Genomic DNA, 23,538 nt, shown 5'->3' with positions numbered 1-23,538 from the left:
CACATTTAAGTAAGTGTTTGGATATGTCTAAGACCGTATTGAGCTGTGTAATTTTGGGATTTTAACGATTTTGTTGCATATCAGGGCAATGCTTTTTTCTAACCTATTTGATAAAAGTATATATTTTCTTCAAAATATATCTTTGCTATTAATGAATTGGGTTGAACTGTTTACCCCCAAATCCTGGCTATTCCTTTGCTCCTGAATAAAAGAGAAGGATGCCGCCCCCTGGGTTCGCTTTGGCCCTCCAAGAACTTGAGGGCAAATTTCCTCACATATACAACATGAGCCTTTTAGGACCGCAGCTTCTCTAAGAACTTGAGTGAGGCACACTTGATGTCTAAACTGTTTCCCGTGCTCCTTCAGGTGCTCATGGGAACAACCTCATTGCTGTTCTAGCCAAGTACATCTACCACAAACATGACCCTGCTTTGCCACGTCTTGCCATTCAGCTGCTGAAACGTCTGGCCACGGTAGGATCCCACTCAACCAACTAGAGCTTTAGGAAACTGACTCTTCCTGCTTGAGACCACTCCTGCCATCTCCCAAAAGAAGCAGCTGGCTAACTTGGACTTCTCTGACTTTTAAAGTATAATAATATAGCCATACATACACACACACACACACACACCCCCCCACGCACACACAAAATGTGTGTTTATATGAGGGTGGTTTTTTCCCTGATTACAAAAAATGTACATGCTTGTTGTACAATATGTATTTAAATGTTACAGATAGATATAATGTAGAAAGTTAAGGTGCCCTGTGGTCCTCTTGTTCCAAGAATCCCTATGGGCAGGTTGATATGCATTGCTCCAGATTTATTTTTATCTGTGTTTATATGTTAAATAAAAGTGTTTGGTGCTTTGGTCAGATGAATCTGTTTAAAAAAAAAGAACATACATTTTTGTTCTTTATAGAAGTAGAATTCCACTACACATACTGTTTCATGACTGGCTTTTTTCATGCAGCACCATATTGTGCAGTCGCTCCACGTGAGCACATCTGGACCCACTTCATTCTCTTTAGTGCTGTAGACCATACCCTGGAGTGGACACACCGAATTTATTTGGGCTATTTTGTTTCTCACTGTTATAAACAGTGCTGCAGTGAACATTATTATCCCTAGAACCTTGTAAATGTTTGTTTCTAGTTCCTAAAAATTAGTAGGCATAAATGAACATTTTAATTTTTAATAGATATTTCCAAATTGCCCCCCAGAAAAGATTGTAACAGTTTATACTCCTCTAACACCAAGTCTTGTATCCTTGCCATGATGCCTTCATCAGTTTTTTAACTTTTGTCAATCTAATAGGCAAAAAAAAAATGCTATGTACTTTTTCACTTTATATTTATTTAACTGTGAGAGGTTGAGTGTCTTTTTATGTTGATTGCTTCTGTGAATTTTTGGGCATCTCATGCTATTGCTTGGCGTGATGTCCCCGTTTTCCTAGAACTTTATGTCTGGATGCTTCCCTTTCTGCCAATTTTTGGGGAGTTCTCCAGAGCCCTTCTGCAGTAGCCCACTGAGGTTTTTCTGGAAGCAGAGCTGTAAGCCTGTGTGTCCTGGTCTCCATCAGGTGGCCCCAATGTCAGTGTATGCTTGCCTGGGCAATGATGCGGCAGCCATACGTGATGCCTTCCTGACCCGACTGCAGAGCAGGATTGAGGATATGCGCATCAAAGTCATGATTTTGGAATTCCTCACGGTTGCAGTAGAGACCCAGCCAGGCCTTATTGAACTGTTTCTGAATCTGGAGGTGAAGGATGGGAGTGATGGCTCCAAGGTGCGCCTGTACTTGGGATGAGCTGGGAGGTGGCTTCCTAAGATGTGGTGCTGGGCTCTGCAGGAGTGGCTGCTAGCAGTGGCTGTGAGACTGAACTCTCACCCATACCCTCTTAACAGGAATTTAGCCTTGGGGTGTGGAGCTGCCTCCATGCAGTGCTAGAGCTGATTGATTTCCAACAGCAAGATCGATACTGGTGCCCGCCTCTGCTGCATCGTGCAGCCATTGCCTTTCTGCATGCCTTGTGGCAAGACCGTCGGGACAGTGCCATGTTGGTCCTGCGAACCAAGTGAGTCTGACTTTGCGAGTAGTCTCATTGTCCTTGTCTGTATAAAGGTAGTTGTTATCTCAGAGGTTTGTTGTGACAGTTCCCTGGGAGTGAGCATAAAACATGCTTAGTGCCTGTTTCAATACATGGGAGTTTTACACTTATTGTTTTTTTAATGCTGTCAGTAGTAATTAAGGATCTTTAAGGTTCAACTACTTTTGTGTTCCTGCCTTCTGCTAACTCCATCAAAACCCAATATTCTTGAGAAACAGTAGATTCAGATGAGAATGGCTTGCTTAAGCCACTGGACCAAATGGAACAAATATTGTATTCTCTTGGATCCCATTGGCACAAAGGAAGGAGCATTAAAAAGTCAGAATTTGGAAGTCTCCTGTCTTATTTCCCTCTCTTCTTTGTGAGGCTTTTGGAAATGTACAATGGAAGGAATCATTAAGAGTTTTTATTAATCAACTCTATAATGCACAATTGTGTTTTTTTTTTTTTTTTTTTTGAGACAGAGTCTCACTGTGTTGCCTGGGCTAGAGTGCAGTGGCGTCATCTTAGCTCACAGCAACCTCAAACTCCTGGGCTCAAGCGATCCTCCTGCCTCAGCCTCCCGAGTAGCTGGGACTACAGGCATGCGCCACCATGCCTGGATAGTTTTTTCTATATATTTTTAGTTGTCCAATTAATTTCTTTCTATTTTTAGTAGAGATGGGATCTCGCTCTTGCTCAGGCTGGTTTCGAACTCTTGAGCTCAAACAATCCGCCAGCCTCGGCCTCCCAGAGAGCTAGGATTACAGGCGTGAGCTACCACGCCTGGCCAACAATTGTGTTTCTTAAGAGAAAAATGTAATTTTATCTACTCTATGTAGGAGCAATTGACTTATGAGACAGATGTTAGGATTGGGACTGGTAAAATAGGGAGAAGTGACCACCAAAGGGAGCTGGAGAGAAGAGAAAAAGGACTGTGGGAGAGAAAAGTGTGATTTCCAACATGTGTTTCCTTTCTAGACCCAAGTTTTGGGAGAATTTAACTAGTCCGCTGTTTGGAACCCTTTCTCCTCCCTCAGAAACATCTGAGGTAAGCTGTGGCGGAGGGCAGGACAGCAGCTGCAGTCCCTGGGGGAAAAGGGTGGGCTGTGAGAATGGGGGTGTAGAAAGTAATACCTCCCCTAATTAAACAACAGAATGTTCTCTTCCCTGGAAACTTCTATCTTAGAGAAGTGCCTGCTTCCTTTCCCTTTGGTGTCTTGCTTTGGGAAGGACAGTGGCTTGCCCTGCCTCTTCTCGTTAATGGTTCAGCATCTTGTCCACTCACTTGCAGACATTGTGGACTGACACTTCTGCTTTTGCAAGTCAGGTGGCCATTCACAATCAAGAGGGAGTGTACTTGCTTGTTCTCCAAGTATTGGGTGCTGCTCTATTCACTTTTGGGGGCACTGGGGGAGATGTTCTTCCATGTGATCAGAGTCTGTTCTGTTCCTTCTTCACAGCCCAGTATCCTGGAAACCTGTGCTCTAATCATGAAGATAATTTGCTTGGAGATATACTATGTAGTTAAGTGAGTCCTTTCTCCTTTTGAGATTTTAATTGAAGGTTGAAAGGAGAGGGAGATTGTGGTGGCCTACCACTGGGTGCATGGCAGTATGAGCCAAGGCAGGGGACAGAGCTGGTTTGGAACCATTTTTGGGGGGCCAGTGAGCTGTGTCCCTGGCCAATCCATTGATGGCGTTTATGATTATCAGAAAGTTATTGTGAAGCAAACTCCATGTGACCGGGATTTTATGGAGGAGGAATCCTGGAAAGGCCTCAGCCTAACCCCATTATGTTGAGCAAGAAGTATGAGCCCCACACTTTGGAGGTGATCCTGGAGCCGTCTGCCTTTAAGCCCATGTGAGGTTGTTTTCTCTGCCTCAACAAGGGTCTGTGCCCATCTCATTCCCATCTGCTTTTAAAACCTAACTGTGGGTTTTGTTTTTTTCTTGACCCCATAGGGGTTCGTTAGACCAGTCATTAAAAGATACACTCAAGAAATTTTCCAGCGAGAAACGCTTTGCCTACTGGTCAGGGTATGTCAAATCCTTGGCAGTTCACACAGCTGAAACAGAGGGCAGCAGCTGTACCTCCTTGTTAGAGTATCAGATGCTGGTCTCCGCCTGGAGGATGCTTCTCATCATCGCCACCAGTCATGTAAGAACTTCCTGGGGCAAGTGTTCACTTTCATGTCTTAACAGTGACCCTTAGAGATGCTTAGCAGATATAGGTCCTTGGGATGAAAAACGAATCAGGATGGATTTATCCCTGAGAGCTAAAATTAACAGATTATGTGCCAGGAGACTGGGGCAAATGTGGAGTATTTGAGGGTGTTGAGTCCAAGGGACTCTTAAGAAGAGTGTAGAGAAGTCATTTGAAATCCTTTCAGACGTTCCTAAAGCCTGTGTAGCTCCCTTTGGGCCTGACTAGGTCTAAGGTGTTCCCTTCCTGCATCTGCCTCTTGTGCTGTGTGCCCTGTAGATACTGGGTAAATATTTACAGACTAGTCAGTAGGTAGCTCTGACAGCTGTAGCAGCACCCTGTCTAAAGAGCAGTTTATTTTCACTGGTTCTAGAAACTACATTTCCTGGTCTTAGAAAAAATAGAGGCCATTGTCTTTGCATTGCGTGCTACTCAGAGTTGGTTTTGAAAGAGAGTTTGCATTGTTTGTGGCATTTTTCATAGTTTGATGCCATCATGCTGTATCATAAGGGCTTGGTGGTGAACTATTTTTCCCTAGGGTATACAGACAAATATCTTGACTTCATTAACAACTTCAGCTTGATAGATGTCTCCTTGTTTCAAGCGTCTCTTACAACTTCTGTGAAATTTGTTCCCTAGTGCCAGACTGCCCACATACTTGGAGCTTTGAGCCTAGAAAGGGTGGATGTGTGAACACTCTTGGCCATGGCAGAGTGGCTGTGGACCCCTAAGACCCCAGACACACTGAAAGGCTCAGCCATCTTTGGGAGTGGTTGATTCCCCCAGGGTATAATCTCTGTGTCGCCTGCCTTTTAGGTCCTAGTTAGGAAGCAGTTTTTGAGTTGTGGCTCTGAAAATCCCACCATCCTCTTTCCCCCTAGGAGACCTGTCTGGCTAAGTCCAGGATGTTGATCATTCATTCATTCAGTTAATGGCTATTAGTGGAATCCTTACCATATGCCAGGCATCAGGATACAGCAGTGAGTAAGGCAGATAAGATCTTAAGTCTCGTAGAGAGTGGTCCTTGAGGGAGGTAAATTGTAAACAAATTTGCCAATAAAAAATATGGTTTCAGATGGTGGTAACTGTCTGCGAAGGAAATAAGGTGCTATGGTAGTGAACATGTGAGACAGAAGTAGTCAGGGAGGCCCACTCTGAGGAGGCGATGTCCCAACTGAGATCTGAGTGTGTGGAGAAGCCTTCCAGGTGGAACACCTGTGGAGGAGAGGTCTGGGCAGAGGGGCTCGCAGGTGCCAAGGTGCAGAAATGGAAAGGAGCTTGGTGTGTCCAAGAAGGAGGCAGGAGGTGAGTAGGGCTGGACTGGAGTGAGCACAGTGGGGGTGATACCAGAATCAGTTGGACCAGATCCTGTGGGGCCTCCAGGTCATGTTGAAGAGTTTGGTTTGCATTTCCCAGACACTGGGAAGGCTTTGAAGGGTTCTTAGCAGAGGATGGATGAACTTGGATTTGACTCTGAACATAGATAGCTAAGAGTCAACAGAAATAGCAGGGCCCTCAAGCCCCATTTTAAATCAGGGCTGCAGTGACTTATCAATGGCTAATTGCCTGACAGAGGGCCCCGCATTTCTTGGCTGTAAAATCTGGGAAATTTTCCCAGCTGAAATCTTTTTCTGTTCCTTTGTAGGCAGATATAATGCACCTGACCGACTGTGCAGCGCGTCGACAGCTCTTTCTTGATGTACTTGATGGGACCAAAGCGTTAGTAAGTGTGTCTGGAAGGTTTCTCATTCCTCCCAGGGAGAGAGTCGCCAGAATGCAAATAGCAGAGCTCAGGTGTTTGCGGCTGGCGGCACAGTGGTCAGGTCAGAGGGCTCACGTGGGGCTGGGAGGCGCCGGAGGCTGCAGTGCGTCAGCAGGGGTCTACCGCTGCTATACCAGCACTAGCTTCTCCCCCTCCGCTCCACCCCTGTGAACTCGCTGCCAGGGAAGAAAGGCATGTGTCCAGGACGTGCCCTGTGGATAAAGTGTGAATCCTCTCACTGTGTCTGCTCACAGGAAGTCAGGCTTCTCACTGGTGTGCTGTCTCCCCTCAGCTCCTAGTTCCGGCCTCCGTGAACTGCCTCCGCCTCGGCTCCATGATGTGCACTCTGCTGCTCATCCTCCTCCGGCAGTGGAAGAGGTGAGCGCTGTGCCGGGAGAGGTGGGCTGAGGCCAGAGCCTCCTTGGCAGCCCCTGCTCACTCCGCTTACGCCTTTCGCCTTCCCGGAGGGGAGAAAGTGGGTCTGAACTGGCCTGGCTTTCCCTCATAGGGAGTGGGCGTGACATGGCAGAAGGCAGGGGAGGCAGACTGCCTGGGAGACACCCTGACGTGGAGTGTGGGTAGAGTATGGCCTTCCGTGAGGTGTGTTATCCCGCCTCTGCCCCTATATTCTTTCTAGAGAGTTAGGTTCTGTGGATGAAATCCTTGGACCCCTGACGGAGATCCTGGAGGGAGTGCTGCAGGCAGACCAGCAACTGATGGAGAAGACCAAGGCCAAGGTGTTCTCAGCGTTCATCACAGTGTTACAGATGAAGGAGATGAAAGGTGAGGGGCAGGGGCAGTGGGAGCAGCAGCAGCAGTCTGCCTGCCCCTGCTGGCAGCCATTCTGGGTGGGCCTTCCTCCGGCTCTGGGACACACATTTCTCTTGTGACTTTTGAACTTTCAGTCTTGGAATTTTACCTCATTTACACTCTTTTTCTTCCTGACCTGTCTTTCCTCCCTTCCCACCAGACACTCTCCCTCTTAGCACTCTACCACATTCCCAGCCCCCTGCCTGGGAAGGAATCAGTGAGAGTTGGCCTGGTGAGCATGACTGTGTTCCCTCCCTGTCTGCTCTGCAGTAAGTGACATACCCCAGTACTCCCAGCTGGTGCTGAACGTCTGTGAGACCCTCCAAGAAGAGGTGATTGCACTCTTTGACCAAACTCGCCACAGTCTGGCATCAGGCAGTGCCACAGAGGACAAGGATAGCATGGAGACCGATGACTGCTCTCGGCCCCGACACAAGGACCAGCGTGATGGGGTGAGGGAGTGCCCTAGCAAGCTGTCTGTCCTTCCCACTGCCTGCCAGCTCTGTGTCTGACCCTGGGGTGACTAGTGAGCAAGACAGATAGTTGTTGCACTTCTAGAGTTCACAGCCTGGGAGGAAGAGTTAACAGATTAGGCACTGTGCAGAGAAGCAGAGGAGTCCCATTGTGACAAGCAATGCAGGGGAGAAGTGCAGGGAAAACTTATAGCCTGGGTTCCACCCTGATCCATGACTCGGAGTAAAAGTGCCTTGTCAAAGATGACATGGATTGGTAGAGGCAGGCAGTGAGAGGGGCTGGAGAAAGACCATTTAGGAGGCAACTGCATTAGTGTAGCAAGAGGTGGTGAGGTCTCTCCAACTCCTAGTGGTGGAGTTGGGTGGAGCATCCAGACTGGGGACAGGAGGTGGCACTGACAAGGCTCGGTGACAGTGTGGGTGAAGGCAGAGGGAGGAAGCGGATGTAGAGCCCATAGGTTTAGGGGAGTTACGCATTAGAGTAGGTGGAGTTGCTGTTCACTGAGAGCTGGCCCCAAGACGGGCAGGATGGGGAGATGGTGTGAGTTCTGATAGTCAAGCTCACACTGGAGGTGTGTGACCAAGCAGGTCTTGGGCATCCAGGCCCATGGCTGCCCATCATCCTCCGCCTCTTCCTTCCCCTGGACTGTTTCATTCCTCCTCTTCTACTCATCTTTGCTCCTGGGCTCCAGCAGGTGTGTGTCCTGGGCTTGCACCTGGCCAAGGAGCTGTGTGAGGTAGATGAGGATGGTGACTCATGGCTGCAGGTGACCCGCAGGCTCCCCATTCTGCCCACCCTGCTCACCACCCTGGAGGTGAGTCTTCGCATGAAGCAGAACCTGCACTTCACTGAGGCTTCATTGCACCTGCTCCTCACCCTGGCTCGCACCCAGCAGGTAGGAGGCCAGCCAAGGGCAGGAGGGGACCTCCTTGCTTGTGCTGTGTGGGTTCCGATATTCCAGAAGCTGTGGTCTAGCCCAAGAGCCCTACCTGCCCCTGGGCGGAGGGCTGCAGGCTTAGGCTCTGGTTGTGGTGGGGCAGGAGCAGGCTCCGTCTCATTCTATGTCCTTCCTCCCAGGGAGCCACAGCAGTGGCTGGAGCTGGCATCACTCAGAGCATTTGTTTGCCCCTCCTGAGCGTGTACCAGCTCAGCACCAATGGCACAGTGCAGGTGAGTGCCAGGAGTTTGCTGGGAGGCCTGGCATGGTCATCCTGCAGTTCCAGATGAAAAGTACCCTTCCCATCTGGCCCTGGAAGTTGCTCTCCTCTTCATGGCTTGCTTAATGCACTGATGGTTAGGAATCTTCCTCACCCCGAGGCTGATCTCTAACAAACTTGCCACTAAAAGGTACCACCTAATCTCTGTGCACCACCTGTGGGAGATGGGATGGATTCTTCCTGTTATAAGCATAAGGAGGGCCAAAGAACACATCCCCGAGATTGGGCCTGCAGCCAGGACAGCTGTCCTCTCCTCTCTCCCTCTGAAAGGCAGTGTGTCACTGTGACTCCACCCCTGTCCCATGGGACCAAGAAAAGGGGAAGTGGGTGGTATGAGGGTTTGATGTGGCCTCAGCACCCTGACCTCTGTGTACCTTGGTTACTCATAGTTCAACAGATGTCTCTTAATCCCAAAAGAGCAGTCTTCACTTGAACCTCTCACTCTTAGGAGAATTGTTAAGTAGCTGGGCATCTAGCACAGCTGCCCTTTAGAGGAAGCACGTGAGGGCCAGAGCCGGGCAGTGATGTCCAAGTTCACACAGCTGGTTAGTGCCGGACCTGACTCTGGAACCCAGGATGTTGAATCTCTGCCTAGTGCTTTTTCCTTGCATCTGCTGGCCTTGGCCCCTTCTCTGGCCCTGCTGGTTGCCAGGCAGTGGCTGTGCCCACCCTGGTACATTTCTCCTCCCGGCAGCCAGTTGCCTTAGCTGCTGTACTGCAAGGAGGCCCTACACTCCCTGTCAGCTGGGTTCCTGTGGCACTGTGTCCTGAGCTTGTCTGCCGTTTGTCCTTAGACACCTAGTGCCTCTAGGAAGTCTGTGGATGCCCCCTCTTGGCCGGGTGTCTACCGCCTGTCCATGTCCTTGATGGAGCAGCTGCTCAAAACTCTGCGGTACAACTTCCTGACCGAGGCCCTGGACTTTGTGGGTGTCCACCAGGAGCGGACCTTACAGGTGAGGGCCTGCTGGCATCACGAGAGGAGGCCTCAGAGTAAAAAGGGATCTGGGCCATTCAGGGGGCAAGTGGGTATGGAGGTTGGGCCTCGGCATTGGAGGTGTGTTGATGCCCTCATTTCTGAGATGTGCTGAGGACTGTTGGCTCACTGGCCAGCCAGAGTCTGCTGAGTGATGGGAAGGGTCTCAGGTCAGCTCAGACAGAAACTTGGTTGCACTGCCAAGCCACCTATTGTGCTGCCACCTCAGTGTTTGTGGACCCAGGACCAGTCCTCTCCAGAGGAAGGCAGGAATGGTTGTGTCTCAGGTCCCTGAGCCATCCCCATCCTTCCCTGCTGTCCCCTCTCTTCTCAGTGCCTCAACGCGGTAAGGACAGTGCAGAGTCTGGCCTGCCTGGAGGAGGCGGACCACACTGTGGGCTTTATTCTGCAGCTGTCCAACTTCATGAAGGAATGGCACTTCCACCTGCCTCAGCTTATGCGTGATGTCCAGGTGGGGGCTTTGGACACTGTGTCTTGGAGGGGTCTGGGGAAATGCTTGGGGACAAGAAAGCTGTGGGCACTCTCTGGGGCACCTCCAGTGAATTGCAGGCTATTCCTGGGCTTTTCGCTTGGGGAGCACAGGGTTTGGCTTCGTTTTGCTTACTCTGGCTGAAGTTTTCCCTCCACCATGAAGGGCAGCCATGTAGATGAAGAACTTGGGCTCTATCAGATAGACCTTATTCAAATCCCTTAAGGACAGACCTAGAGCTGGGAACCAGCTGGAGAGGGGGGCAGGGAAAGAACACAGGCTCTGGAGCCAGATAAGCTTTTGCTGATTTTGTGACCTTGGCCAAGTCACTTCACCTCTATTTTTCTTTTCCTTTTGTTTTTGTAGAGACAGGGTCTCACTATGTTGCCCAGGCTGGTCTTGAACTCCTGGGCTCAAGTGATCCTCCTGCCTTGGCCTCCCAAAGTGCTGGGATTACAGGCATGAGCTATTGCACCCATCCTCACCTCTATTTCTAGGCCTGTATTATTTTCCTGTAAAATGGGAATCAGTCATATCCCCATCTTTATTTACTTAGGACCTTATAACGTGCCAGGCATTTAGCTAGGTCCTAGGTAAACAATACAGGCCTGAGCCCTGCTGACCCCAAGTTTGCAGTGCTACATACTTAGTGGCTGTAGGCTAGAGTGTGGCCAAGTGAGCATTAGCAGGTAAGAGAAGAGTGTCAGGGAGTGAGAGCAGCACATTGCTATCCTGTAGAAGAGACTTGTTGGGTCAGTCTAGTCAGATGACTGGGGCTGCTGCCCAAGAATCTTCCTCTCCCTCCCATGTGTGTCCCAGGTCAACCTGGGTTACTTGTGCCAGGCCTGCACCTCCCTCCTGCACAGCCGCAAGATGCTGCAGCACTACTTACAGGTACCTAAGTCCTGAATGCCCATGAGTGCCTAGAATGCCTCACCCTGGCTTGCATGGGCTCCACCTTCATTTTCTGACTCCCCAGAACAAAAATGGAGATGGCCTCCCCTCAGCTGTCACCCCTCGAGTCCAGCGACCGCCCACCGCTGCTATGGCTACACCTGCTGCTCCTGCCTGCTGCTCTTCCTCCAAGCAGCCCACTGCTGACACAGAGGCCTCAGAGCAGCGGGCCTTGCACACGGTCCAGTACGGCCTTCTCAAGATCCTAAGCAGGACCCTCGCAGCCCTGCGCCACTTCACCCCAGATGTCTGCCAGATTCTGCTGGACCAGGTACCAGTTGCCACCTGTGCGGCTCTGCTGGCTTCCTGGAGCCTTAAAGTCTGTTGTTTTGTGCTCTGCTCCCCTCTGCTGAGCACTGAGAGCCACCTGGCATCTTAGCTGGGTCCTAGATCACCCTTGTCTTGCCTTGTAGTCGCTGGATCTTGCTGAATACAACTTCCTGTTTGCCCTGAGCTTTACCACCCCCACCTTTGATTCTGAAGTAGCCCCCTCCTTTGGGACCCTTCTGGCCACAGTGAATGTGGCCCTCAACATGCTTGGAGAGGTAAGTCGGGTACTGTCAGACTTGCCCTCCACCCATTCTTCCTCTAGTCTGCCACTTCCTAGCCTACCGTGGGTGTGTTATCTGACCTTCCTGGGAATAGAGCCTACCCATGAGCATTATTGTGAAGATTAAATGAGGTCACTGATAAGCAGGAAACTTTCAGCAAGTGGGAGCTGTTACTGTTGGCTTATTTTTTTACTGCTTGCTTCTCTTCTTCCAGCTGGACAAGAAAAAGGAGCCCCTCCCCCAGGCTGTGGGGCTCAGCACACAGGCAGAAGGGACCAGGACATTAAAGTGAGACCTCCTTCAGGGTTCTGACAAGGGGCTGGGGCAGTCATGGGCCGACCATTTTCTCTGGGTAGAATGGCCCTCTGCAACAGTGCCAAAAGCCTGCCCTTCCTTCCAGGTCTCTCCTGATGTTTACCATGGAAAACTGCTTCTACCTGCTCATCTCCCAGGCAATGCGGTACCTTAGGGACCCGGCTGTGCACCCCCGGGACAAGCAGCGGATGAAGCAGGAGCTCAGCTCAGAGTTGGTATGGATGGATAGAGGGCTCTGATTGGAGGGGTCTGGACTAGCAGGGCGAGAGCTCCATGGGGTCCTGCCTGGCCAGCTCCTGAGGGGTGGGGACGGTGACCCAGAGGTGCTAGGTCTCATTGAGCTGCCTTTTTCTTGCAGAGCACACTGCTCTCCAGCCTCTCGCGCTATTTCCGCCGGGGAGCCCCCAGCTCCCCTGCTGCTGGCGTCCTCCCCTTACCACAGGCCAAGTCCAGCTCTCTCTCCAAAGCCAGCCCCGAGAGCCAGGAGCCTCTAATCCAGCTGGTGCAGGCCTTTGTCCGTCACGTGCAAAGATAGAGCAGTGGCATGCTGCGCACCTACCACTCTCCAGCACCGTGGCCCTGGACAGTGGGGGTGCCGTGACTGCCGAGGCCAGTCTGCGACAGAGGACAGATCCTGTCACCCTCTCCCCAGAGTGGCCACAACTCCTACCACCCGTCTGCTGACATTATTTTTGTAACAGATTAAGAGGTCAACAGCAGGGGCGGGGAGCCAAGAGCCCCTTGTGCTTAGGTCCTCACATTCAAAATGCCCCAGAGAGGTGAATTCCTATCCGAGCATTCCCCACAGCACTTGGCCGGCCCAGGGGAGAGGTGGGAGCTAGTGTGTGACAGTCCAGGAGAGAGGCTCTAGGCACGGGTTTGAAAATCTGTTTTCCATGATCTGTACTTGCAGTTTTTTGGTAATACTGTGGTCTATTTATACAAATATTAAAATACTGTTTATAGACAACTGTGTCATATGTAACTTCAAGGCCTGGGAATGACAAGCCGACTCTCCCAACCTTGAACGGTAGTCTCCCTTGGTCAGCGACCCAGGCAGTGGCTTGGGAAGGCAGGATACTTATCGTGGTTGACTCATCAGCACCCCTCTGTTAATGTCCTCAGGCAGAGGGGCATGCTGGGTGGACACTGTCATATGTTCCTTTTGTTGTCCTGTCCCTGACCACCCTCTTCCATCTGCCCAGCTGGCTGAGTTCTGTGGGTGTGGCCTTTCTTGAAGCTCTGCGGCTCCTACTTACAGCTCTACCCCTGCCTTTCCCGTCCCCCTCTCCAGAAGCCCAGCAGCTGTTGGCCGCCTTAGGACTGAAGTCAGAGTGTGAGGCCCCACTAAGGGCCATCGAGAGGTTTCTAGAGTCAGGCTGACCTGGGCTCGAGTTTCTGCTCGGCCACTTGGCGGTTATCCCTTGAGAAGGTGACTGTCTTATCTTTCCTCATCTGTAAAATGTGGTCACCGAGGACAGAACATGTGGGCCATGTGCTGGGCTCAGTGTCTGACCAGCAGAACGTGCTGACAGCCACCAGTGACTGGAGCTTAAACCATCAGGCGGGTTCTACAGTCCACTCCACAATCCAAATTTAGGAACGTTTTTCTTAGGAATAAAATGTTTCTTGTGCGGCTTCATGTCTGGGAACAGCAGTGCCCGCTGAGGCACAGGCCCCATGTGAGGAAGGCAGGCTGCGCTTCCCACTGCACTAGTGTCTTGTGGGGCCAGCTGCAGGGCACCCTGCTCACTCCGTAGGTCACTCCACCCAGAAAGAGTGGAGCGAAGCAGAAGTCTTCCCTTCCCTGGCCCTCCTGCAGGGCCGGCCCCTGACAGGAGCCCAGGCAACTCACGCATGAGGAGGGTTTATTATTCGTCATTGGCTAGAGAGCAAGCGACAGGCAGAAGTAGAAATACCAGTTAAAAAGTGAGTGTGGAGAGGTGAAGGCTGCAGCCACCAGACTTGGCTTGAGCGGTGAGGGGTGGGAGGGGCAGGGTAGCACCGGAAGATGCTGCTCCAGGCTCAACCCTGGCACCTGCCAGGCTCTCCCCTCCCTGCCAGAGCCCTGCCTGTCGCTACTTTCCCCTTTGCTGCTTTTGGCAACTAAACGGCAGGGGTTCTCTTCTTGCCAAGGGTGCCCCAGGGCTTCCTAGGTCCATCTGTGGCTGCCCCCACCCTGGCCTGGGTGCCACGTGCAGCTGCTGCAGGCAGCCCCTCCCTCCTTAGTAGGAGCCAGGAGGGTTGGGGTGCTCAGGAGGTGCAGGCAAGGTTGGGGGCTCCAGAACCACAGGGTAGAAGCAGGGCCAGGGGAGGGCTGGGGCCATTCAGCCTCTTGGGCTCCTCACAGCCGATAACTGGGGCACAGGCAGAATGGGGTGTATTAGTCTCCCCATCCCGAGCAGCTGCATCGCCAGCAGACAAGGTAAGTGGCAGGGCTATATCTGTCCTCTTCTGCCCAGGCCAGAATGGGCAGGGGCCCAGGAGGGGCCCTGCCTAGCTGAGCAGTTCCAAGTAGGTGACAGGGACCTTGCCCTTCTTGTTGCCTCTCTCGCCAATGAGCCAGTCAGGGTCCATGCCAGGCAGGCTGTAGACGGTGATGAGCTGCAGAGGGATGGCAGAAAGGGAAGGTCATGCCCTGGCCAAGGGCAGAGCTGGCCCCAGGTCTAAGTGGGACAGAGCGGCTACCTCCCATGATGAGGGTGTCTACGCCTTCAGTGGCAGGTGGTCACCACCTCGCCCAGTCTGCTGAGAGCTGGCAGAGTAAGGATTGCTTCTGCAGAGCTAGAACCCCCTCGTAACCTCCTGGCCCCCACACTGCCCCCCCACCCAGCATCCCCCAACATCCCATGCACCCAGTCCTGGTTCCCTGGTGGCTCCCCATCCAGCCTGCTCCTGCCCCCCATGTGGCACCAGGCCCACCTCATCAGCCAGCAGGGCCAGCTCACTGCTGTCAGCAGCCTCGTAGTCGTAGAGCACCCGGGCCTTGCGGGTCCCGCTGGCAGGGGGGGCCACCTCCTCCAGGCAGAGGGAAGCCTCCCCTGGAGGGGCCAGGCTGGCTACAGAGGGCACCACAGGCATCGTGGCTGCGGTGGTAGTAGGTGAGGTGCTGCTCAGGGGCGGGGAGGCGGGCTCTGTGGTGCCCACAAAGGTGCCTGGGAATCTGGAGAGAAGAGAGCACTTCAACAGGCAGGAGTCGTGCCCCTGAGGGAGTCCCACAGGCCTCCCCAGACACCCCAAAGGCAAGGGCCCCTCCCCAGTCCCAGATGCCCTTGTTACTCACATGGCACCCTGGGAGCTGGCAGCACAAAGGGAAGAGCAAAGCAAGAGTGAGATGGTCCCACCCCCAACCTCCACACCCCAAGCATTCTCTAGAAACTACTCTCAGAGCTCCAGGGACTCACTGGCCACCAAGGCCTGCCATCTCACCCTCATACACAAGGGGCGCCCAGGCCCAGAGCAGAGCCCTCCGGTCAGGCTGTGTGTAGAGGCCCTCCGTTCCCAGGGAGAAGGCCCTTGCCCGGAGGAGCTCCCACTGCCCGCTGCGTCTGGGAACTGCGGGACCCCAGTGCCCGCCCCTACCTGCCCAGCTGCTTCTGCAAGTCCAGCATGTGGCGGTAGCACTGCGCGTAGTACGTTGTCTGAGACTTGACGAACTCGTGCAGGCAGCGAAGATGGTTCACCTGTGGGGAAGAGGCCAGTGCTGAGTTCCAACCTCCTGCCCTGGGGGGTGAGCAGAGCCTCGGGACAAAAAATTCCATCTCTACCCTAGTCCTCTGCCAGACCCCGGCCCAGCATTCCCATGTGTTCTGTCCCAGCCGCCTGCTCCGCTGGGGGCAGAGAGAGATACCCAACCCTGTGGGACCTGCTCTGTGAAAGCCCCTCTGGTCATGCTGAAAGCCACCCTCAGGGACAGCACTGCCCTGCTCACCTCCTGAGATTCAGGTTCCCTCCTACCTGTGGATGGGTTTTACCGGGGGGCCCGAGGGCAGGACTCACGTGAGTGCTACTGATGCCCTCCAGCAGGAGACGGGTCACTTCTGCCTGCCGGTCAAACTCTGTCTGGGCCACTCGAAGCTCCTGCTCGGCCTGGACAAAGCAGGGCAGAAGTGAGTGCCCCCGCTGCCTGCCCAGCTTCCCTCCCCTCAGCCTTCCCCTGTGCCCTGAAGAGCAGCCCGTCACTTCCCTGGGGGATGCAGAGAGACATCTGGCTCTACCAGACTTCACACCTGGAGCCCTGACCCCTGCAGAAGCTAGAGCCCCATTCAGGAACCCCAAGGGCAGGTGCAGTGACACCTTCCCTCCACCACCCATCGGGAAAATCCACCTAGCAAATGCCTCCCGAGGGCTACTACCCGCAGAGGGAAAGCAGTCGCCCCTCACCCCAACAGGAGCCCAGTGGGTGTGGGGCAGAGCCCTGCCAGGAGGTATGCCTGGGCCCGCCCCCAGCCCCTCAGGCCTCCACTCACCTTGTCCACCTCATCATTCCAGAGCTGCGGAGACCACAACAGGATCAGTCAGCGGGGGAGGGGAGGTGGGCACCGGTCAGCGGGGGAGGGGAGGACAGCTAGACCCCAGAGCCTGCGCCCTGCCCCAGCTCTCGGAGGCCCTAGTCTGCCCATCCTGCCCCTCCACCCTCGCCCAACCAGGCGCTGAGGCTAGGGTGAGGCCCAGTGTGAGAGCAGAGTGCCACATGCAGGGAGGGGGACAGCCAGCCGGGAAGTCCTGCCTGTGTTTCTCCTACAGTGTCAGCCCCAGTCTCTGAGTGGGATCTCAAGAGAGACCGAGTGTCCCCCACCCCACCCTGACTCCTGGCTAAGGCTAGTGGGCTGGGAGGCAGGGCGGTGTGACTCTGGGACAGTCACTGAACCTTTCTGTCCTCTGGCAGAGAAAGGCAGCCTCGTGCCTGAGTCACACCGGGGCTCAGTGGCAAAAGAAAAAAACAGGGCAGTCTCCACCCTCCAGGATGTTTCTCCTTCCATGCAGCCCAGCGAGGAGGGCAGGAAGAGTTATCCAAGGTCTAAAAAGAAAGATTCCCCCCTCCCCACCACGACTTAGGAGGCCCATTGCTCCGGCCCACTTCCGGAGATCCACTCTAAGACAATAACCTGGAATGTGGACCGTGAACCCAGGCCAGCCCACGTGGACAGTCCCTGTGGACAGCCCACGTGGACCCCAGTGCTGCTTGGGAAGCCCACAGCAGAAGCAGCCTCTGTCTGCGCAGCACTGGAGGCCCGCGACGGGCCGCAAGAGCACACGGGGCTGGCGCCTCGAGGGACAGTTACCCAGCCACGGAACAACTGTACCGTGACACTTGGCAGCATGCTCATGATGGGCAAGGGCCAGAGGGTCTCCCTCTCAGGGAGATGGAAGGGACAGAAGGGGCAGAAAGGGCACAGCAGTGGTTGCGACAGGCATGAGGGAGAGGTGCGACTGGCCTAGTTCCCAAACTAAACGGCAAATACCCAACATCTCTACAAAGCCGTAAAAACAACAGACGTCAAGACATACGAAGACTTCCTGGCCCATCCCCTGCCCGCCTCCCCAGGACAGCCCCTGCTCCCCAGCTTCTGGCCTTGGCACAGCCGCGGGGCCCTCTGCCCTCCCAACCCCTCTCCTCTGCCTCACGCACCTAGCAGATGTCTCTGCCACCTGTCTTTTAAGGGTCTGTGAACTCCTGTGCCCTCAGGGCCCACCCAGGGCCTGGCATTCAGGGGTGGTGAGGGGGTGGGGTAGGGACAGCAAGACTCTCAGGGCCCCTGGAGAGGGGACAGCTGCTGTCCTAAGTCCACTGCGTTCCTCAGTTTAGCTTGCCGAGCCACCATCACCAGCATTTTGCAGGGAGAAGCAAGTCCCACCACACGGTCACAGGGCAGGGAGCCAGGCCGGCGGAGAGGTGGGGGCCAGCTGCGTGTGCAGCACCCCTGCCTTACCGCCCGCTCCAGCTCCAGAGCACTTGGGGCCAGTGGCGCAGGGGTGGGGGAGGCGGCCCGGGGTGGGGGTGGGGCGCTTACCGCGGAGGCGCTGGCGGAGAGAATGTAATTACGAGGTCTAGTCTCCTGAAAGTCAGGCACCGTCTGGCGGGGAACAGAGTTCATGGGGGAGGGGGTCACCCTGGGCCAGGGCCAGGGCCAGGGCCAGGAGGCTGCCCCAGAGTCTCCCACAAGGAGATGTCAGGAGGCCCCGGCCCGAGGGACAGGAGGACACAGACAAATACAACACGAAACCCCTTCTCCCGACTCCTACCGCCTGGAGATGAGGAGAGTCCAGACAAAGACCAAGTGGGTAGACGCCAGAGGGTGGCCCGTGAGAGCAGATGTCACAAGGAGACAGCCCATGGCTGCTGTCACAGCCCTTGCTTCTGGGCAAGCCACAGACTGGGCCCCGCCCTGCCCCTTCCTCCCTGGACCAGTCGCACTCAGATGCCCCAGTCAGCCCCACAGTCCCCCAAACAAAGCCCATCCTGTCCCCACCATAGCTTTCTCCATCCCAGAACCCCCGCACACCACATCTCTCGCTCCTGCTTCGAGGGCCAGGCCCCTCCCCCACAATGACGGTGGACAGATGGATGCATGGACGGACAGAGTGACAGGCTGTCAACATTTGCAAAAAGCTGACTCACAGGCTCCAACGCCTGGCATCCCCCCTAAACCAGAGGCTCCGCATGGTAGAGGCTCTGGTGGGGAGACCAGCTGCTTGCAAAATGCCCCAGGGACGCGGGCCGGCCACAACACTGTGGGCCCACGGGCGCGACGGGCAAACCAGAAGCAGCACAGCACGTGGACAGGTATACTCACATCTCCCTCACACTGAGCCAAGTTACCCAAAGCAGAACAGAAAGGAACAAAAACAAAGAGTTAGTGAGTCCACAGTGCAGGCGGGAGCAGGCCCCCCAGGCCCCGGCGGGAGGAGGGAAGGCTGGGTGGGCAGGCAGATGACGCGCACGGCCCACCCTCTGAAAAAGTCCTGGCGGGGGGAGGGGTGTGTGTGTGTGTGTGTGTGTGTGTGTGTGTGTGTGTGTGTTGGGAGGCTTGAGTCCTCTGGGATGCTGTTCCTGGTACTGCCAGGTCCTAGCTCTGGAGAGGGTAGCCTGGCCCAACCCTAAGGCACGAGGATGTCCGGGCCCAGCAAGCGAAGAAGTCACACCACCGCAGTGACTACACAAAGGCTCCCTGGCCTGGCTGATGGAGGAAGAGTTTGTTCTGGCCCAGTTACTCGAGAAAGGTTGTCCAGCCCTGAGTGACGGGGGAGACTGTCCTGTCTAGGTGACTTAGAAGAGGCCATGCCAATAGCCAGAGGACACCCTAGCCAACCCCAACCAGCTGAGCCCTACCCTCCAGTCTAGACCCCACACACCTGAGTGAGCTGAGACTGCCCATGGCTCTTGCCAGAGGTAGTGCAGGCCGAGTCGTGGCCCTGGGGCTCTGGGGCCACACTGTGGGAGCGGGATGCAAGGAAGGTTTGGGGCCAGGGCTGTCACGGGCAGCTCGGAGCTGGGCTCAGTGCCTGAGCAGGCATGGGTGGCAGTCTCCCTAGCATGCTGTGGGCCTGGGAGTCCTTTCTACAGGGCGTGAGGTGGCCTTTAGGCCCCTGTACACCCCAGGCAGCCTGGCATGCCAGGTGTAGGCTCACCCTCAGGCCCAGCTCCCTGAATCCGGCCTCGCCCTGGTCAAATCATCCCTTGCTGTGTCCCACTGGCCTGGCCAGGCTGAACGGGCCTCGATGAACTGGCAGAGAAGGGGGAGCTGGGACGGCCCAGGCCCCATCCAGTCTCACGGGGCTGTGTGACAGGGCCCTTCAGACTTGCCCCTCAGCGGGTGGGCAGTCCTGTTCCGGGCTTCTCCACACCACCGCGGGTGTGCCTGAGCACAGGGCACCCCAGGCCCAGCGTTCAAGCAGCAGGTGGGGGCGTTAGTGAGAGGAGCCACGGCGAGGCAGAGCCAGGGACAGAGCTGAGCATCCAGAGGGGCAGGGCAGGGGCATGCGAGAGACTCCAGCTGGCTGTCTGGGGGCCTGGGGGGTACCCTACACCCAGGTGGGGGTGCTGCTGATCCACCCACCCCATAAATGTCTGCCCTGGGACCCAGAGTTCTGGGGCCACCAGGGTTCCCTGCGGGGTGGGGGCAGAGAGGCATGCCCTCAAGTGGCCAGGCCAGCCCCGCACCCCCCAGCCATGCCTCTCCAGCCGGGGAGACGGAAGAGAGGTCATGCCAAATACCAGGTCCCTTCACATCCCCTGCCCCTTGGCTCCAACCAGAGCCTGGGGCCAGGCGGCCAGCGGGGACACCTACCGTGGCTTTGGCTTCTGCGGCCTTGGCCCTCTTCAGCCGTGCTTTGCAGGCATCCAAGTCCAAACGCCGGTTTTGCAGGAGCCGCCTTTCCTTCTGCAGGGTGGGGCAGGGGACGCAGTGAGACCCTGGCGAGCCCTGGGAGACCCTCAGCTGTGGCAAGACTGGCCCATGGGGATTTCTGGTCAAGACAGGGAAACTGAGGCCCAGAGACAGGCGGTCACTCCAGTCACCAGTCCACAGGAGCCACCTCTGGAAAGGCTCCAGGAGTTCTGGGTCCCCAGCATGGGCGGAGAGCTGGGGACCTTAGAGGAGAGTGCTCAAAGGATCTGAGGAGGGGGCTGTCATGGTTGCCAGGAGGCAGAGCTGTCCCAGGTCCCTCACCGATATCGTCTTCCAGTCCCCTTCCAGGAAGTTTCGCAGGGGAGTGAGGAAGCTGACGGAGGCCGTGTGGATGAAATCCCTTTCTGCGGCTCCCAGGCGCTTTTCAGCTTCTGACACCTTGATCAGTGTCTTCCCTGAAAAAGCAGAGTTGAAGGGTGAGGAAGAGGGTCGGGCTCAGGCTGCTCTGACCCACAGGCAATAGGGAGAGCTCAGGAGAAGACGTGCTGAGGACAGAGCAGGGGCGTTCAGTGCTGATGGTGTGTCTGGCAACAGCGAAAGCAACCTACGTAGCCATCAACCAGGGACTAACAAAGAAACAGCGAGGCAGCCAGACTATGAAACACTGTGTAGCCATTAAAAAGACTGGGGCGTTAGGCAGGTCGCAGTGGCTCACGCCTGTAATCCAAGCACTTTGGGAGGCTGAGGCAGGAGGACTGCTTGAGGCCAGGAGTTCAAGACCAGCTTGGGCAACATAGCAAGACCCTGTCTCTACAAAAAATAAAAAGGTTAGCCGGGCGTGGTGGCATGTGCCTGTAGTCCCAACTACTTGGGAGGTTGAGGCAGAAGGATGCCTGAGCCCAAGAGTTTGAGGACACCTTGGGCAACAGAGCAAGACCGTCTCTGAAAAAAATAAAGAAAAAAAGATTGGGGTGGGGGATTGGACTTCCAGAATGACAGAGAAGCAGCAGCTCAACAAATCATCTCTCTAAAAAGTAATAATAAAACTGGACACGCCTGTCAAAAACATCCCTTTCCAGACTCTGGAAATCGACCAAAGGCAAAAAAACAAACTGAGAAGTATTTTTCAAGACAAATTACGGGATCATGGTAAGAACAATGGGAGTGGCATTTTAGCTTGGGGGAGCTCCCACCTCCTCCTGTTCTGCGGTTCTGTAGCTCTACCAGGCGGGGCAGGCTGTGAGGCCGGCAGTTCTGCTGCTGGAGAGAGCTGACTTGATTTGGAGCCAAAGCACAGAAAAACCCAGGGGACAACGTTGGAAACAACAGTAATTTCAATGGCAAATAATACGGAAAGGCCAATATTGCAGCTAACCTGAAGCTGGAATACTGGTCAGAACATGTAACACACCTGCCAGAACAGGTGACCCAGGAAACAGAGTGGGCCTTGGTAAGCTCCCAGACACTGCTGGTGGTCTAGAAGGCTGTGCATCCGTGCAGCATGCTCAGGAGAGACTGCAGAGAACCCCAGCTATCTGTTTACACTGGGCTGAGCAGGAAGCTTTGTACACTCACAGAGTTAAAGCTGGGGCAGACTTACAAGCTGCCTGAACGTGGAATGTGTTCCCCAACTCACTGCACAAATTTACTGGTAAAGCTTTAATGGCTCAAAATGTTTAAGCACAACCTCTGACCAACAATTGGCTGATCACTAACATATGCTCATCCAGGAGCAACCCCTAGGTTGCTAAACTTAAGGTAAGCTTAAATATAAAAAGAATAATTTAAAAAGGGGGTGGGGGGAGGGGGGGCGAAGGCAGAGACTTCAGTGGCTGCACACTGCAGAGGACAGAGACTCTAAACAATTAGCTCAGGCAAGTCTCTAAACAAACAGCAATAACAGCCCTTGGAGGGATCGGAATACAGAGTTGCTACAATATATTACCTAAAATATCCAGATTTTAACAAAAAAATTATGAGACATACAAAGAAGTAGAAAATTGTGGTCCATACACAGGAAAAAAGCAATCAATAAACACTGTCTCTGAGGAGGTACAGATGTTACATTTAGCAGACAAAGGATTTCTAAGCAGCTATTACAAGTATGTTCAAAAAACTAATAGAAACCATGTTGAAAGAATTAAAGGAAAGTATGATGGCAATGACTCATCAAATAAAAAATATCAATAAAGTGATAAAAAATATAAAAAAGAATCAAATGAAAATTCTGGAGTTGAAAAGTATGATAACTGAAATGAAAAATTCACTAGAAGGGCTCAACAGCAAATTTGAACTGGTAGAAGGAAAAATCAGCAACCCTGAAGATAGATCAACAGAGAGTACCCAATGTGAAAAACAGAAAGGAAAAAAGCAGGAAGAAAAAAATGATGAAAGAAAAATGAACAGTCTCAGAGACCTATGGGACACTATCAAGTGAACCAACATATTGAGTAATAAGAGTCCCAAAAGGAAAGAAAATAAGGAAGAAAAAATATTTAAAGAAATAATAGCTAAAAATATCCTAAATTTGATGAAAGCCATTAATCTATATATCCAAGAAACTCCAAGTAGGATAAACACAAGGAGATCCACAGCAAGGACATCATAGTCAAACTGCTGAAAGTGGCAGGAGAAAAATAATTCTTTACATACAAGAGAGCCACAATAAGATTAACGGTTGGAATTCTCATCAGAAACACTGGAGGCCAGACAGCAGTGAGACGATATGTTCAAAGTGAAGGGGGAAAAAAAAAGTCTCATCCAAGAATTCTATATACATCAAAACAATCCTCCAAAAGTGAAGGCAAAATAAAGACATTCCCAGATAAACAAAGACTGAAAGAATCCATTGACAGCAGACCTGCCATACAAGAAATACTGCAGGTTCAAAGGAAACACCAAAAGGTAATCTGAATCCACGTAAAGAAATAAAGAGTATCAGTAAAGGTAATTACATAGGCAAATATAAAATATATTTTTTCTCCTTTCTTCTCCTAACTGATTTAATTATATAAAACAACAATTACAAAACTACTGTTGGGCTTATAACATATAGAGATGTAACATATATGACAACAATAGCACAAAGAAAGGGGGAGGGAATGGAAGTTATATTGGAGCAAAGTTTCTATATTTTCCTGGAATTAATATTACTCAGAAGTAGACTGTGATAAGTTAAAATGCATATTGTAACCCTTAGAATAAGCACTAAGAAAACTTTTTAAAGTTAAAAAAATCAGGGCCGGGCGAGGTGGCTCACGCCTGTAATCCTAGCACTCTGGGAGGCCGAGGCAGGCGGATTGTTTGAGCTCAGGAGTTTGAGACCAGCCTGAGCAAGAGCGAGACCCC

At 53.3% G+C, this 23,538-nt stretch overlaps 2 protein-coding genes across 4 annotated transcripts in view; one reads left to right on the top strand and one right to left on the bottom strand.

Moving 5' to 3' along the window:
- NUP188 (nucleoporin 188kDa) overlaps positions 1-12,806 on the top strand; it is a 61,630-nt gene extending 48,824 nt beyond the window's left edge. The window contains exons 21-40 of the mRNA XM_012639649.1: positions 367-473; positions 1,581-1,787; positions 1,907-2,076; positions 3,070-3,139; positions 3,552-3,619; positions 4,053-4,248; positions 5,939-6,016; positions 6,348-6,433; positions 6,693-6,838; positions 7,136-7,317; positions 8,034-8,234; positions 8,417-8,509; positions 9,351-9,509; positions 9,864-10,001; positions 10,839-10,913; positions 10,999-11,244; positions 11,387-11,518; positions 11,739-11,812; positions 11,925-12,054; positions 12,198-12,806. Coding sequence (XP_012495103.1) covers positions 367-473; positions 1,581-1,787; positions 1,907-2,076; positions 3,070-3,139; positions 3,552-3,619; positions 4,053-4,248; positions 5,939-6,016; positions 6,348-6,433; positions 6,693-6,838; positions 7,136-7,317; positions 8,034-8,234; positions 8,417-8,509; positions 9,351-9,509; positions 9,864-10,001; positions 10,839-10,913; positions 10,999-11,244; positions 11,387-11,518; positions 11,739-11,812; positions 11,925-12,054; positions 12,198-12,374 — 2,735 coding nt within the window. The 3' untranslated portion in view covers positions 12,375-12,806. The remainder of the gene's footprint in view (positions 1-366; positions 474-1,580; positions 1,788-1,906; positions 2,077-3,069; positions 3,140-3,551; positions 3,620-4,052; positions 4,249-5,938; positions 6,017-6,347; positions 6,434-6,692; positions 6,839-7,135; positions 7,318-8,033; positions 8,235-8,416; positions 8,510-9,350; positions 9,510-9,863; positions 10,002-10,838; positions 10,914-10,998; positions 11,245-11,386; positions 11,519-11,738; positions 11,813-11,924; positions 12,055-12,197) is intronic.
- Positions 12,807-13,710: 904 nt separating this feature from the next.
- The window catches only part of SH3GLB2 (SH3-domain GRB2-like endophilin B2), a 17,279-nt gene continuing 7,451 nt past the window's right edge, over positions 13,711-23,538 (bottom strand). The window contains exons 4-12 of one of the 3 annotated variants that reach the window (XM_012639781.1): positions 20,512-20,645; positions 20,131-20,223; positions 17,854-17,916; positions 16,309-16,332; positions 15,839-15,928; positions 15,422-15,522; positions 15,123-15,137; positions 14,762-15,002; positions 13,711-14,443 (exon numbers count right to left, since the gene is read on the bottom strand). In XM_012639781.1, the coding sequence (XP_012495235.1) occupies positions 14,336-14,443; positions 14,762-15,002; positions 15,123-15,137; positions 15,422-15,522; positions 15,839-15,928; positions 16,309-16,332; positions 17,854-17,916; positions 20,131-20,223; positions 20,512-20,645 (869 nt within the window). In that variant the 3' untranslated portion in view covers positions 13,711-14,335. The remainder of the gene's footprint in view (positions 14,444-14,761; positions 15,003-15,122; positions 15,138-15,421; positions 15,523-15,838; positions 15,929-16,308; positions 16,333-17,853; positions 17,917-20,130; positions 20,224-20,511; positions 20,646-23,538) is intronic. The other 2 variants (XM_012639782.1, XM_012639783.1) reach the window with 2 other exon arrangements.

The sequence above is a fragment of the Propithecus coquereli genome, unplaced genomic scaffold (genome assembly GCF_000956105.1).
Source record: "Propithecus coquereli isolate 6110/MARCELLA unplaced genomic scaffold, Pcoq_1.0 Scaffold142, whole genome shotgun sequence".
NCBI lineage: Eukaryota > Metazoa > Chordata > Mammalia > Primates > Indriidae > Propithecus > Propithecus coquereli.
The sequence above is the reverse complement of the archived record's forward strand: the minus strand, read 5'-3'. Positions and strand labels throughout refer to the sequence as shown.